This window comes from Bufo gargarizans, chromosome 6 (genome assembly GCF_014858855.1).
Source record: "Bufo gargarizans isolate SCDJY-AF-19 chromosome 6, ASM1485885v1, whole genome shotgun sequence".
Lineage (NCBI taxonomy): Eukaryota > Metazoa > Chordata > Amphibia > Anura > Bufonidae > Bufo > Bufo gargarizans.
This window is the reverse complement of record NC_058085.1, coordinates 316,475,923-316,492,694: the sequence shown is the minus strand read 5'-3', so window position 1 is coordinate 316,492,694 and position 16,772 is coordinate 316,475,923. Positions and strand designations below refer to the sequence as shown.

At 45.3% G+C, this 16,772-nt stretch overlaps 1 protein-coding gene across 3 annotated transcripts; it reads right to left on the bottom strand.

Annotated features, from left to right (window-relative positions):
* Positions 1 to 719: 719 nt before the first annotated feature.
* On the bottom strand, positions 720 to 10,060 carry LOC122940874 (heterogeneous nuclear ribonucleoprotein H3-like). 3 transcript variants are annotated; one of them, XM_044297747.1, is made up of 12 exons: positions 9,910 to 10,060; positions 8,206 to 8,294; positions 6,704 to 6,859; positions 6,372 to 6,512; positions 5,613 to 5,751; positions 5,093 to 5,283; positions 4,845 to 4,946; positions 3,349 to 3,461; positions 3,068 to 3,203; positions 2,843 to 2,959; positions 2,637 to 2,731; positions 720 to 997 (listed from the first exon to the last, which is right to left on the bottom strand). In XM_044297747.1, the coding sequence occupies exons 2-12, from the start codon at positions 8,282 to 8,284 to the stop codon at positions 944 to 946; spliced, it is 1,323 nt and encodes a 440-aa protein (XP_044153682.1). In that variant the 5' UTR covers positions 8,285 to 8,294; positions 9,910 to 10,060; the 3' UTR covers positions 720 to 943. The 3 variants fall into 3 exon arrangements, with proteins under 3 accessions (XP_044153682.1, XP_044153680.1, XP_044153681.1); XM_044297745.1 differs by having other exon boundaries at positions 2,642 to 2,731; XM_044297746.1 differs by having other exon boundaries at positions 2,642 to 2,731; positions 4,860 to 4,946; positions 9,910 to 10,059.
* Positions 10,061 to 16,772: the final 6,712 nt, after the last annotated feature.

Sequence of the window (16,772 nt, the reverse complement as noted above, 5' to 3'; positions counted from 1 at the left end):
TATATAAACCCCTTTAAGAGTTTATACAGCGCTGTCACTGTTAGATGTACATGTGGCAGACAATCTTTTACCACAAAACTACTATCAATCTACTCATCTCCATAAAATGCTGCCTGGAGATTGCAATAATCAATTGCAACATAATCCTCTTCCACCACTTATCTGGGGGATGGTGGAAATAGGACAAGTGAAAATGATAATCCGTTCTTACTGCACTTATTGGAAGGATTTTGGAACATTGGGTGAGCCTATTAGAACCTGCACGGTGACAGTCCCTACAACTCTGCATTATGAAGCTATAGCCGGTGTCCTGCCATATAGTGTCACTATGCACTGTGTTCCTAACTTGAAGCAATGTTTTTTAGAGTAGTGATGCCCAACCTGCAGCCCTCCAGTTGTTGTAAAACTACAACTCCCACCATGCCCTGCTGTAGGCTGTCTGGGCAAGCTGGGAGTTGTAGTTTTGCAACAGCTAGAGGGCCGCAGGTTGGGCACCCCTGTTCTAGAGCACAGCCACATAGGTAACACTCATGTCCAAAGCAGTCTACCACAGCAGGGTCTGGGGCATTGGGCCATAAACAGTAGGATTATATGTGGACCAGCATAGTCTTATCATAGACATTTATGGTATAGCCGTAATGCAACCACCACATGTCCAGCTACATCACTGTTTAGTCCGATAGAATCTAGTCTGAGTCGGAAGCATAAATCGACACAGGTGATTATAAAAAAAATTTATTCAAATTCAATGTTTGCATTCAAACAAATTAAATCCTACAGTAACAATGTCCACTGTACTCGGCTCACTAAAAAATTTTAAGATCAACGTCCTTGTACAAATTCTGTACAAGAGCAAAACACAAAAACATAACTAACGAACTGCTTCTTACACAACGGTCATTGTAACAAAGCGTTTAATATAGTCCACGCCATCCAGCTGTGTTCATGCCCTCATGCTGTCCAAAGTAGCCCCCACTGTTTCCAGAATTCCCCCTTCCTGTGGGAAACAAAAAACATCCAAATTAAAATGGGTAGTCCAGATGTATTGTCATGTCCTTTCCTCTGGATAGGCTATCACTAACTGATCAGCAATCAACTGTGTTCACCTCCAGTACCAGAACTACACAGCTCTGTCAACTGTGTAATGGGCAGAGCTGATCAGTGCAACGCCGCTTCCACTGACTTTAAAGGGGTTCTGCAGTTTGTTTAAACTGATGATCTATCCTCTGATTAGATCAGCATCTGATCGGCGAGGGTCCTGGGCGTCGGACCCCCTCCAATCAGCTGTTTGAGAAAGCAGCGGCACTTCAGGAGTCTTCTCACTGTTTACCACAGGCCCAGTGACGTCATGACTTGCATCAACTGGCCTGGGCTAAGCTCCATTCAAGTGAGCCGAGCTTAGCCGCGCCCAGGCCATTGATACTAGTCGTGACGTCACTGGGCCTGAGGGAAACCGTGAGAAGGCTGCAGCATTCCTGCCTTCTCAAACAGCTGATCGGTGGGGGTCCCAGGTGTCAGACCCCCGCCGATCTATCCAGAGGATAGATCAGTTTAAATAAACAGCAGAACCTCTTTAATGGGAGCTGCTCTGTAGTAAAGAGCTGCCTCCACTACACAGTAGTCCAAGTGCTGGAGCTACACCCGAACAGCTGATTGGCAGGATGTGTGGTGTCTGATCCATGCTGATCAGTTAGTGTTCATCCATCTTGAGGAGCTGGACAGCCCCCTTTACTTGCAAGCAGTTTCGAGAGAAAAATAAATAAATATAAAAAAATCATCAGTTGCACCTAAAGTCTTCATCACGTCATACAGAGCAGGGGGAAAGGCTCTGTAGATTGGCATAGATTTTACTGGAACTGACTAAAGTGGAACCTCAGGAATATTCACCAGGTCATCTCACAAAAAAAAAAGGCAACTGACAGGCACACCGTGTACAACTGTGCCAACTACTTTGTTAGGTGAGGAGCAGACTGGATACCATTGTTTAAACATACAAATCAGACTCCATGGGTATAAATAACCTGGTATGGGTCATTTTTCAAAGAATAACTGTCTGCCTCCCGGTGCCTCTGCTCCTAGGTTCAGCAATGCCACAAACTGGCTGCAGTGGTCACAGGAAGCAGCATTGGGGATTTGTTAAGGTTTTTTTTCTTTGTTAAAACAGCATATTTTTTTCTGGAGAACATTTAGGCTCCATTCAGATGCCCGCACTTTGGGCCCCGATCCGTTCTGCAATTGTGCAGACCCATTCATTTTCAATGGGGATGGAAAAGATGTGGACAGCAGTGTGCTGTCCACGGCTTCGCAAAAAAAAAAAAAACGCAGCTGTGGACAATAGGCATTGCTATTGGGGTGGCGGTCAGGTGTTGATACGCAAAACACTATCAACCCATTTTCCACCAAAAAAAGCACATAGCTATGGGGACTGGGTATTGCGGATCTGCTAGTGGCCATCTAGCAACCCATGTCCTCAGCTCTATACACAAAATCCTGATGACTTCCCTTTAAATTTACCACAATGCTGGGAGAGAATTACTAATACCAAAAAAAAAAAAAAACACAAAACAACCCCCCATTGAGTCTTATCAGCAATATTAATACTATAATTAGAAAAGTAAGAAAGTAACCTGTCATACATTACCATAACCACCGAGACCATCAGGGTTAGCATAACATCCACTGTAGTTGCCCGTCATTCCCATTCTCCCTACAGCACCATATCCTGCGCCATCTGAGGGAAAAATAAAATACAACTAAAGGTGACTACAGGTCCATGACACTGAGGGGCAACCAAAAAAACAGTACACCAACACTGTAGAACAGGTTAGTGTATACAACATACCTAGAGCTTCCCGACCGTAACATCCCATTCCTGTACCCATGCCCGCGCCCATGCCTGCGCCCATTCCAGCACCACCACCAGCTGTTGAATTCAGGAACAACTCAATATACCGATGCTCTGTAAGAAAAAGACACATAAATGAGGGCTTTACAGCAGAATTGTTCAAGAATTTATGTAACTTGTTAACTAAAAAATAAAAATATACAAATTAAGACGTCTACATACGCATATTGTTTTTGTCTTTTGACATGGCTGCTACAGCATCTTCATGGGTTGCAAATTCAACATCAGCTTCTCCGGTGGCCCTACCATCTGCTCCAATGTCAATATGAACTCTGATTGGTGTAAGTGGGGAGAAGAACTACAAGTACAAAATGTTCAGGCATCATTTATGCTCTTTGGGGTAATGCGAAAAGGCAGACATTTCTGACAAGTTTCTCAGCTAAAATTTACAATGTTCTACTATACTTAAACCACAAAGATATCTCAAGCACCAAACTACTTACATTGGCAATGTCGCTTTCAGTGGCACGGAATGGTAAGCCGCGCATATGAACAAAGTGCCCGCTGTGAAAACCTGAGCTTGCATCTCCAGCTCCAGGGTAACCTTGGGGAATACCTAAGGAAAATGGTTGTATGCGTTAATTTCAATTACCAACTTGGTCATTCTCCTAATATGGCCTTTACCTTATCCCTGGGAGCACAATTTTGCAACATACCCAAATCATATTACCATTATTACTAATAACGGGCTACTTAATGGTTGTCTGGTAATTTATATGGGATTACCTACCCTTAGGATGAGTCATCAATATCAGATTGCCGGGGGTCCGACACCCCTGCTGACCAGCTGTTAGAATCAGCCAGTGCACTGAGTGCTGTGGTCTCCCTCCTAGGCAATGTGACGTCGCCGTACACTGGTCATATGGCTTAGTTGCAGCTCAGCCCCAATCAAGTCAATGGGGTCGAGCTGCAATACTAAGCACAGCCGCTATGCTATGTACAGCACTGTGCTTGGAAACTGCTGGAACCTGGCTGCACTCAGAGGCCTGGACCCCGCCAGTGTGATATTAAGTTAGCTGTTAAGTCAGCTATTCTCTCCCCCCCCCCCCCAGTCATACACATGCTGGGCTTGGCCAAACAAGCAGGTGTTCTGTAATAGGGACATGAGAACCACTCAAGAATATCTGCCATCTGGAAAACATCAGGGCACCCAGCAAACAGACCAGATAGGCAGTCATACCAAAGTCATTAGATTGAGCTTAAGGGGCACGCTTAGTCTCAGACATACAGAGGTAACAATCCTGCTTTTAATTGTGCAAATTATGCTAAAATCTGCTCTGATCTTCTTGGTAAAGATAATGAAGAAAAGGGGGTGATCAGATCACTCCATATTTTTCATACTCAATAAAAGCTTCTCCTATAAAAGAGTAGATATCTGCTAGTCAAGTCAGAGTCTGTTCACATCCAGCCGGAGGGCGACTTATTTCCGACAGAGTCCCATTATACAACTGTACTGTAGAAAGTTTAAAGAGGACCTTTCACTACTGTATAAACTAAAAACTAACTAGATCAGCCTGGCTATGAGCTGTGCGCTGCGATTGGCCAGCAGTGCAGCAAGGGACACGCCTCCTACAAGAAATCAGTCAGAGGGAGCGCAGACACCGGAGCCTATACCTGGCGAACGGAGCGGTGCCCAGGCATACTAGTAAGTGCAGGGGGACCCCTGGGCGCTGCGCTGCCCACTGATCTAGTTAGTTTTTAGTTTGTACAGTAGTGAAAGGTCCTTTTTAAGGATTAACGTCTTCACATTGACAAGCAGAGTACTTAATTTTCCTAATAAATGTAGGGGGGGGGAAAAAAAAAAAGAGTGCCTGCTCATAAGGTGTCTGTACATCTGGCACAAATGTGGTGAGAACCCAACTTTGGTTTCCTCTAAATACTGGAGATCTGAGTCATTCCTTTGAATCTAACTGCAAAAGTACACGGCGTCAAACCATACCTCCTTCGGACATACCTCTGCTTTCTCTGAGTCGATCGTCAAAACCATCTGCCCCATAACCAAAGTTGTTGTACCCACTGTACTCCTCAAATCCTCCATAACCTAAATAGATAAGATTTCAACTAAAATTAAAACCGTATAATATATTTCAATGAAATTAAGACAACTATAATGTATTTGCTGAAAAAAAAAATTATATATACATATACACACACATACTGCAAGCATGAAGTCTTATTCTTACTTACCACCCCCATAACCTCCACTACCACGCATGCGATCATACATGTTACCACGGCCAGCTCCTCCGTAATAAGCACCACGACCTCCCATTGGCCTGTCATACGGGCCAGGGCGCTGCTGCCCCCCCATCATCCTTCTGGGTGGATCATACGATGATCTGATTTCACTTCTGCTGCTTTTAAAGATTTCAATGTATCTATGCCAGAGGTGTTGGAGAAAAGAAATGTCAGTAAGGGTTAAATAAAAGCGCCTACCTTTAATAATAAAATCTATATAGTGGCTCCACTGAATGTATAAGCGGTACTACAGGCATCTGCACAACCGAGTTTTAAGAGCTCAGAAAATGGAAAGCTGATTCTCAAAGAAAGCATTTGGAGAAAATTAGTAGATATCACTTTGAATTGACTGTATTTACGATTAAAAAAAATAAAAATCAGAACCCCCTCCCACCACCATGGAGCCCAAAAATAATAAAGAAAACATGAAACAAAACAGAGATAACCGTCCCGTTCTGTCCATCCCCACCTGTGCCCTATTCTTTCCTTGTGTTTCCCCAGAGCATTTTCTGCTATCTCCTTTGAAGCAAACTGCACGAAGGCCTCCCCTGTGCTTCTCCCCTGGTAGTCCATCGTCAATGTTATCCCATTTGGCAGGATTCTCAACCCTTTAACCCAAGGACAAATAACCCCATCAAGGGGAACAGTGTTAAAGGCTGCAACAAACCCATCTTAACAATACTAACAACTTTAAAAATCCCAATAGCCTAACATCAGCTCAATTATTAATGCTTTGCTCCCGCCACCCCGCAATATTAACATTTCTACAAGTTACTTAGGGCTCACTCACGCAATGCATGATCAATGCTTAGTTCCATAATTCATTCTTTATAGAAAAAAATAAATATATATATATATATATATATATATATATATATATATATATATATATATATATATATATATATATATATATAAAAAACAAACAACAAAAAAAACAAACAAACAGAAAATGATCCCAGCAGATAAAGGAAAACAGGTCCTACAGCTAGGATAAAATCCTGTTATTGAGAAAAAGAAAATATGGAAGAGAACATGGACATGTAACACGCTGGTGTAAGTGAGCCATATAAACCATTTACCAGTTATTACACTGTAAGCTTCTTACTTAGCAGGTTACGGTACAATGGATTCTCAATAACGAAGAGCTGTGTTGATTTAGGTCCTAATTAACATTCAATGTCAAGGCTTAACTACAGCAAATCAAGCATTATGAAGCTACAAGTACCTGAGAAAAACTGCACAATTTCTTCCTTGCTGCAGCCAAATGGAAGACCACGGAGTCGGACCGTGCCGTCGGTCTCAGACTCCCCGTCACTGGAATTGTGTTTCAGAACCCACTCCATTTCAGTGTTGTTTGATTTAAAAACTAGAACAGGGGACAAAAAAAAAACACTACATTGTCAATTTCCTGAAGGAAATACATAGGGAAAGATTTATCAAGACCCCAGGGCTTCCTTTGCTGGTCTTGTCGGGGGGGCGGTTGATAAGCAGCTCCACTAGAAGCACGGACTGAATTTCTGGGATAAGGCCGAGTGCTTGCTCTACAGCAGTCCTTACCTTCAATGTACCTGTGGCCCATGTATTTGCGGTCTTTCTCCAATGCTTTCTTGAGATCGTCCTCTGTTTCCAGTACGATAAAGGCTTCGCCACTAGGACGGCCTTCCTTGGACGTTGTGAAGTGAATGCCGCCCACTCCATCCGCAATACCGCAGTCTACAAATAAAACCGTGCACATTGGGCTTATAAATACACAAATTTTAGGGTAAAAAAAAAAGTCCCAAGTGGGCAATCTTTTCCATCTGCCAGTGCAATATATAGCCTGCCCAACAATATTAAAGGGGTGGTGTCACTCTTAGGGAATGTGTGCGATTATGGCATAAGAACAAGGGTCTGCAAGTGCTGCCTAAAGAGAATGCAGCACAGGTGTACTTACAGACCCCCTAACCCCCCCCCGTGTGGACAGGGGAGTGAGGACTATTAAAGAAGCCCCTCTATGATACAGCTAGAAGATAATATAGTTGCGGCTCATGCATATTGTATATGTATAGCAGCACCACCTCCACCCCACCCAAATATTTTCTGTCCTCCTGATAATGTAGCACAGAGTAGGGGCTGTATTAGATCTGCAGAAGAGCATTAGGACTGTCAGAAGGGAAGTGTTCCTCCCAGCCAATCACCGGCTCATTAGTGGAGGAGACTGCTGCTATTACATGGAGAAATCGCTAACTCCATCCAGATTGATTATTTGCTGGGAGCAGAGTGTGAATAGATGGCACAATCTGCCGTGCAATTGCCCAATGAACAAGCATGTTTGGGCAGCACCTACACAGGCAGATCACCACTAGCAAGCGTTCCTACAAACATCTGTTAGCAATGATCTGGCCGACCCTCTGCAGGTGTAATACAGCCCTTAAAGGGAACCTGTCACCGGGATTTTGGGTATAGAGCTGAGGACAGGGGTTGCTAGATGGCCGCTAGCACATCCTCAATACCCAGTCCCCATAGCTCTGTGTGCTTTTATTGTGTAAAAAAAACGATTTGATACATATGCAAACTAACCTGAGATGAGTCCTGTACGTGAGATGAGTCAGGGACAGGACTCATCTCACATTAATTTGCAGATGTATCAAACAGTTTTTTTTTTACACAATACACAAAATCCCGGTGACAGGTTCCCTTTAAGGAGAGATTTATCACAACTGGTGCAAAGGAAAATAGGTTTAGTTGGCCACAGCATCCACAGGGGTTGTCCGCTTTCTTATACTGATGACTTATCCTCAGGATAAGGCAGTATCAGATCGCGTCAGCGCTGTGTTTTCTGCTCACCAGTGCAGACAGCCCCTCCGCCCCATTCACTTAAAAAGTTTGCTGTGGAAGGGGGCTACACTATGGGACAGACTTAGAAAACCTCTATAAAGCCAGTATTGACTTTTTGAGGTCTTCGCTGAGTACTCGCTGTGGGCACCTTTGTCCTGATACTTATGTCCCATTGTTTAAATGCCAGAGATTGAGAAACGGGAATTCCTTCACAGAACAAACATCCGCATTGTGTGCATTACCTGAGAAAAACTCCAGCACCTCCTCGCAAGTGCAGGACCACGGCAGTCCTCGGACTCTCACGATGCATTCGTCTGACATGGTTACAGCTCTGAAGGGAAATGAACATTAACAAGGCACAGCAGGTAGTTCTGCCACATACAGACCCAGTATCTTCACACAGCTCACCGTCTACAGTCAATACATGAAACACATCTGCAGGCCACCATTCAGACACGGCCATGTTTGTGTGTAAAAAATAAAAAATATTATATATATATATCTATATATATCTATATATATATCTATATACATACATACACACACATACACCCCAAATAAAACAGCACTATATGGTGAATCCTGGTGCAAATTCCTCCGACCACAGGCAAAGTAGTAATCAACGGTAGTATTTTTTCCCCCAAAAGAAGAGGCAGCACTCAAGTGTAAAGACCCACTTTATTCCCCTCTGCCTCGGGGCTTTTCACATTGGAGTGCTGCCTCTTATTTGGAAAACCACATTTATGCTCGTGCATTGCAGACCACAGGGCACACACGTTTGTGTGCAGGAGGCCTTTATGGTGCAAAATACAAGCAAGAACCTAAATTTCTATAAATTTGTGACATACAAATGGGTTTGATCCATTATACAAACCCTGTAACTTCTGTCACTAAACAGCCCAGACATGTTTGGGTAGCACTTTGAATGTGGTACATAATAGAGTCTAAAGGGGATGCAAATCTGCATAAGGGGCACCCACATAGTGCTTCAGAGGGATCTGAGCTTCAGGAACCGGACAAGGTGAGGAGGGAGCGGGCACAATAGGCATTGTTACTGTGATGGGGCATTACTACTATGGGGGCACTGTTGTCTCTCCTTATACATTTGTTTAGCCGCAGTCTCCGGTATGTGGATCTTTACAACAAGTACTGGAGAGCCCCTGTTCTAGCAGAACCTCTGCTGGGGACTATCATTTACATCGCGCCAGCATACACCATAGCACTGAGCAGAGTGCTGGGGAAGTCGAGCACGCACCCCCAGACACGGGCCCTCTGCTGCGGGGATAACCGGTATCCAGATCTGTGCGGGGTTAACAAAGCATAGAGGAAGTCCTCCCCGCACAGACTACACTTCCTGATCACGCATCCAGCACGCCCGATCGCACATGGCGCTGCTGCCGCCTCTCTCCGCTCCGGTATATGCAGCCATCAGCCGACATGACATGCGCGGGGAGAACTGCGATCTCTAGGCCCAACCCACGACACGTGCGGGTTACACACGAGAACCGCATGACACTCAATTATGTCCGATCCACATTACCGCAGCGTAAACGGCACTGTGTAACGCAGCGATAAAGCGCTGCGCACTCTCCCGGCAAACCAGTGGGGTGCGGACGGAGGCGGCTCGGCTGACCGGAAACCGCGCGATGGCGCGCACACACACACACACACACACACACACACATACAATCACCTCACACATGCACGGCGCCCCTGACTACAGTCACCGCGGGTTTCCCGCCGCACTCCCCGAGTGCGTTACCCGTCGCTATTGTACTACAAGACGGCACAAAATGGCGGCGGCCCGGTCGTTACTGCGCGAGCCGCACACTGGAGCGTGAAGAGGAACAGGCCGGAAGCCTTCGTTGAATAAACGCCGCGCCATTCAGACGGCGCCGCCGAGTATTCACAGCCAAGCAGCCAGTCAACAATCGGGAGCCACTTACCTGGAGGACTTGCAGACGGTGTGGTTACTGTAGGAGAGACTGGCCGAGAGCGCGGGGCGTTCCTTTCATACACACACTACTCGCGGGGTGAGACGCTGTGCGCGCTGACGTCACAACCGTCTCTCTTCGAAAGCGGGAAGGCAAGACAGGATGTGACGCAAGGACGTCTGTTGGCACGTAAACTGAGGGGGAGGGGTGTTACTTCCTGTCTTGTTCCTCCGGCGCCATTTTAGTGGAGCCCATTGTGTTTCTCTACATGTTTAAAAGCTAATTTACAAAGCACCGTGCCTTTCATAGTATAGTGACTGTACTTTGTACTGCCACTCAGTCCCATTCACTTGAATGGGTCTAAGCTTCGCCCAGAGCGTGTGACCGATGAAGGATAGTCACTGGGCAAAGAAGACATGGTGCTCACTTGAGCACCAAGCTGATCAGCAAGGGTGTTGGACCCCCACGATCAGTTAAACACTCTGACAACCCCGTTACACACCCTAAACCCCTTTAAAAGCAATGCAAGAACCTACCTTTAAAATATTCACAGCTAGTGCAAAATTGTGCCAATGTACAACATAATAAGGACTCATGTACATGGCAGTATGTATTTTGCAGTCCACAAAAAATACTGATGACGTCCGGGTGCATTCCGTACGGAACAGCTGGCCCCTAATAGAACAGTCCTATCTTTGTCAGTCATGCAGACAATAATAGGACATGTTCTATTTTTTTGCGGAACGGAAATATGTACATACGGAAACGGAATGCACACGGAGTAACTTCTGTTTGTTTGTTTTGCCCACCCATTAAAATGAATGTTTCCAGATACCGTCTGCAAAGAAAACGGAACAGACACGTTTGTGTGCATGAGCCTAAACTGTATATCCAGTACTATAGTTCAGTGATAATGTGCTATTCCATATCCTAGAATTACTCAGTATCCTCTGAAGGAGCTGTGGGGTGATACAGGGGTCTGAGGGGTCCTGGTTACCCTGTGCCTGTTATGTTGCCACTTGGTTGGTAACATGCTAAGACTGGTGTATTTCTTAGCACTATGCTATAATCAAATGTAATTAACGGTGGTTTATACATACACCATCAATACTGCATTATTACTGAACTATTGTATTGAATAAACCGTTTATTATGTTGTATTGGCACAATAGTTATTTTGCACCAGCTGTGAATGGAAAAAAAGAAATTATATATATGTATATATGTAGTGTTTGGTCCCTTCTTGCATCTTGCATTGCTTTTAAAGGGGTTGTCCGGGTTCAGAGCTGAACCTGGACATATCCCCTTCTTCACCCAGGCAGCCCCTCTGAGTGGAGCATCAGAGCATTTTATAAGATCTGCGGCAAAAACGCCTCTAATCTGCACCAAAAAACGCTATTATTTATTACAATTTGGGTGCAGAAATCCACCCGGAAGTTCATGTGGAACTTGTGCACGTTGACCCTTATAGAGAAATCTATTATTATACATATGTTTGGCAAGTGATTTTTTACTTAAAGGGGTATTCCCATCTTAGACAATGGGGGCATATCGCTAAGATATGTCCCCATTGTCTGATAGGTGCGCTGGGACCCGCACCTATATTGAGAATGGAGTGGGGAGCGCTGTGGCTGGAGGACCCCAGATTTCCTAGGGTCCATCCACCACCAAGCACTAATCCCCACCTCTCCCATAAAAGTGAATGGGAGGGCACGGCCCATGCTCACATTAATTTCTATAGGGCAGATGGCAAAAGCGGAGCCAGCGCTCAGCTATTTTCGGGGCCCCATAGAAATGAATGGAGGGCAGCTGCGCAGTGCGCCCTCCTTCACTTTCAGGGCTCCGGTCTAGATATAGGTGCAGGTCCCAGCGGTGGGACCTGCACCTATAAGGCAAAGGGGGAATATCCAAGCGATATGCCCCTATTGTCGGAGATGAGAAAACCCCTTTAAAAATATCCAAGAGAACATATGAGTGCTATATATAAGTTGAGTCTTTTGGTATTATAGCAGTGTATCTAACATATAGGTGTTGAAAATCAGCAGAGGGAAAATGCGCACCAAATTTGCTTCTGTATAGAAAAGTGCAGTCTGCTGTGCCTACCGGCATGATAGAGGGCTCTCGATTGGGGTCCCTCGGGTTAATACGGTCCTATGGATATGTTTTGCATCTACACCGTCATCTTTTCCCTGCGTACACATTAAACGTACAGCTCAGACATAGTGTGCACTGAGCCTTAGCTCATGATTGTTTTTTTTCTTTGGCAGCCTCCGTGCTTTACTCACTTATGTAGGATATTTGGATAAGTCAAAAAGAACCGTTTGAAGAACCGTTTGAAAAAATTGGCGCAACTATATCAATTGTGAATGTCCCACTTGGGTTATTGTACCCATTTTTTATTTCTAAATATTAAACTCAATGGGGGGGGGGGGAAACTTGACAGATACAGCAGCATGCCCTGAAGACTAGGTTTTGGGGCAGTACAGTGTGGAAGTGATAAAATCCAGCAGCATAAGGCTACTTTCACACCTGCGTTCGATCGGATCCGTTCTGAACGGATCCGCTCATATTAATGCAGACGGCGGCTCCGTTTAGAACGGATCCGTCTGCATTATTACTTAGAAAAATTTTCTAAGTCTGAAAGTAGCCTGAGCGGATCCGTTCAGACTTTACATTGAAAGTCAATGGGGGACGGACCCGCTTGAAGATTGAGCCATATTGTGTCATCTTCAAGCGGGTCCGTCCCCATTGACTTACATTGTAAGTCGGAACGGATCCGCTCGCCTCCGCACGGCCAGGCGGACACCCGAACGCTGCTTGCAGCGTTCAGGTGTCCGCTCACTGAGCGGAGCGGAGGCTGAGCGCTGGCAGACGGATGCATTCTCAGTGGATCCGCCTCCACTGAGAATGCATTAGGGCCAGACGGCTGCGTTCAGGGCCGCTTGTGAGCCCCTTCAAACGGAGCTCACGAGCGGACACCTGAACGCAGGTGTGAAAGGAGCCTTAGTGCATGTGTGAATACATCCCCAGTCTCTGAGGACATCATATATTTCAATCATGTCCTGTTAATGTGGATTTAGACGTGCCGAGCTAAAGCCGATTGTCTGGAAGAATCCGTTCCTTCCCGATAGTCAGCTGCTCGTTCAGTGGAGAAGACTGCCGCATTTACATGCAGCGATCTCCTCCACAGTATGAGAATGAGGGATTTCTATTGCAATCCCTTGTCCTCATACAGCTGCATTGTTTCTGGACAGCAGATCACTGTTTAGACAGCACGATTTTATGTCCAGAAACGATAATCTACTTGTCTACACAAACGACAGTTTCACTTAATGAACGAGCATTTCACTCGTTCATCCGGTGATCGGCGGCACCTTTACACGGGCAGATTGTCGGGAATGAGCATTTACAGGAATGTTTGTTCTCGATAATCAGCCCAATTATTTGGCCGTCTAAATCTACCTTTACATCAGGAAAACAAACAAGAAAATTCACCCGCTCTCTATTTTAGCAATACCAGGTATGTCACTATGTAGATTGGTGGAACTGGACCTGGTACCAGTAAAGCAAATATACTGCAGTGGATTTGCTAATTTGCAACAGACATAGAAGTGTATACATAACACAGAGGTGTACACCATGCATCCACACAAATGATTTCTCTTCCACCAGTATCTGACTCTGAATACCAGTCCTGACACCTTACATATGGTAATCTATGCTTGTGTTATGGTAATATTACCTGTCCTGTTGGTACCAAGACACCATTGTGTAGTAGTGTACCTGATTTGCATCACACCCAGTATTCCTCCTTGGAAACATAGATGATTATGGGCAGAAAAAGACCACCTGGTCCATCTAGTCTGCCCTTATTTCTTTTTTTTTCTAATCTTAAAAGGGGTTTTCCATCACAGACAATGGGGGCGTGGAAAGGTAGCGGAGGGCGCATTGCGCGTGTACAGCCGTCCTCCATTCATTTCTATAGGGCCACCGAAAATAGCTGAGCACTGGCTTGGCTTTTTCCGTAGATCACATTGAAATGAATTGAAGCAGCAGCTCCGCAAGCGCGGTTTGCTCCTATTCCCGTTTATGGAGAGAGCGCTTGGCGGTGGCTGGACCCCGGGAAACCCTGGGTCGTCCAACCACCGCTCTCCCCGCTCCGTTCTCGATGTAGATCCCAGCGGTGGGACCTGCACCTATCAGACAATGGGGGCATATCCTAGCGATATGCCCCATTGTCTGTGATGAGACAACCTCTTTAAGGGCCCTTTACTTGGGCTGAGAATTTAAAAGATCATCACTAAGGCCCCTTTCACACAGGTGAGTATTCCGCGCGGATGCGATACGCGAGTTGAACGCATTGCACCCGCACTGAATACCGACCCATTCATTTCTATGGGGCTGTTCACATGAGCGGTGATTTTCACGCATCACTTGTGCGCTGCGTGAAAATCGCAGCATGCTCTATTTTGTGCGTTTTTCACGTAACGCAGGACCCATAGAAGTGAATGGGGTTGCGTGAAAATCGCAAGCATCCGCAAGCAAGTGCGGATGTGGTGCGATTTTCACGCACGGTTGCTAGGAGACGATCGGGATGGAGACCCGATCATTATTATTTTCCCTTATAACATGGTTATAAGGGAAAATAATAGCATTCTGAATACAGAATGCATAGTAAAATAGCGCTGGAGGGGTTAAAAAAAATAAAAATTAACTCACCTTAATCCACTTGATAGCGTAGCCGGCATCTCTTCTGTCTGTCTTCTGTGCTGTGTGCAGCAACAGGACCTGTGGTGACGTCACTCCGGCCATCACATGATCTTTTACCATGGTAATGGATCATGTGATGAGCGGAGTGACGTCACCACAGGTCCTGTTGCTGCACACAGCACAGAAGACAGACAGAAGAGATGCCGGCTACGCTATCAAGTGGATTAAGGTGAGTTAATATATATATTTTTTTTTAACCCCTCCAGCGCTATTTTACTATGCATTCTCTATTCAGAATGCTATTATTTTCCCTTATAACCATGTTATAAGGGAAAATAATACAATCTACAGAACACCAATCCCAAACATGTGTGATTTTTCTCACGCGCATGCAAAATGCATTACAATGTTTTGCACTCGCGCGGAAAAATATCCGCATGTTCCCGCAACGCCCGTGTGAAACCAGCCTAACAGGCGTTCATAGTAATGCTCTTTAGCAATGATCGGGCGGTGTAAATGTACCGCCAATTACCCGATGAACAAGCAAAACGCTCATTCATCGGTTAATTGGATCGTTAGTGCAGCATAAAAATCTGTGTGTCCCAGTGGCAGATCATGCTGTGTAAAGACGATCTGCTTCTGGGAAACAACGAGACAGTATGGGGAAGAGCAATGGCACTAGCGATCACTCCTCCCCATACTCTGGAGGAGATCAGTGCATGTAAATGCAGCAGTCTCCTCCGCTAGCGATCAGATACGTGTTTGTATCTCAGGTATATTTACATTCACATACTGTAGATTTCCCAACCACATCTGCTGGAAGTTTGTTCCAAGCTTCAACCACTCTTTCCTGCCAATATTTCCCTCCTGATCTTACCCCCAGCTAACTTCAGATTGTATCCCCTTGTTCTTGTGTTTATTTTTTAGTGTTAAGCGAGGCGAGCTTCGGATGCTTCACCCGAAGTCTCTTTGTTCAAAACTTCGGAATAATACTATGACTTCGGTAATTGATTTTTAAAGTGGAAAACTACTTTAAAGGGAGTCTGTCATCATAGTTTCACCTTTGTAACCCTTCCCATAGCTTTCTAGCAGCCTTACAGTTAATAAAAATGTTACCTTTATGATAAATCCGGCAAAAAACATCTTTGTAGTATATGCAAATGAGGGCTCGCAAGTGCCCAGGGACGGCGTTACCCTCGTAGTTGCCCAGCTAGCTCAGCCTTTTCTTCACTTCCCCCCACCCGCCTACCTACTAACTTCTTGTTTCGCCGAGATCCCGCGCCTGCGCACTCAGTCCGTCGGCCGGCGCATGCGCACTGCGATGCCCATTCCTTGTACGGCATCACAGTAATAATGCGCATGCGCCAGCTAACGGCGCAAACCCGGCGCATGCGCATTAATTACTATGGTGCCGTACAAGGAATGGGCATCGCAGCGCGGGATCTCGGCGAAACAAGAAGTTAGTAGATAGGCGGTCAGAGGGAAAGGATGGGCGGGCAGAGGGAAGCGAAGAAAAGGCTGAGCTAGCTGGGCACCTACGAGGGTAACGCCGCCCCTGGGCACTTGCGAGCCCTCATTTGCATATGCTACAAAGATGTTTTTTGACGGTTTTATAAGTCCAGGATTGATCATAAAGGTAACATTTTTATTAACTGTAAAGATGCTAGAAAGCTATGGGAAGGGTTACAAAGGTGAAATGTTCATGACAGACTCCCTTTAAAATTTGAAACCGAACTCTGCTTCGGTTACGAGGTTCTAGTCAGAACCGAACCAGAGTTTGGCTTCAATTTTTAAAGTGGTTTCCCACTTTAAAAATCAATTACCAAAGTTATTCAATAAAGTCACGCGTGACTTCGTGAATAACTAAGTTTGGCTCATTGGAGCCCATACATTCTAATACTGTATGGAGATATTATTCCGAAGTAGGGCTTCAGTAAACGATTATTTGAGAAATAGAGTATTCTATCGATTACTTTTACGATTAATCAAGTACTCTAATAAGAAAAAATGAATTAATAGACAGTTTTCCTTTATAAAAACTCACCAGACCCCCTGCCATTAGTCCCCAACACCCTTCGTTCCCCCAGTGCCATCAGCTTCCCCCCTCCGTGCCATCAGCTCAGTTCCCCCAGTGCTATCAGCCCCTTCATTGCCATGTCCCCCAC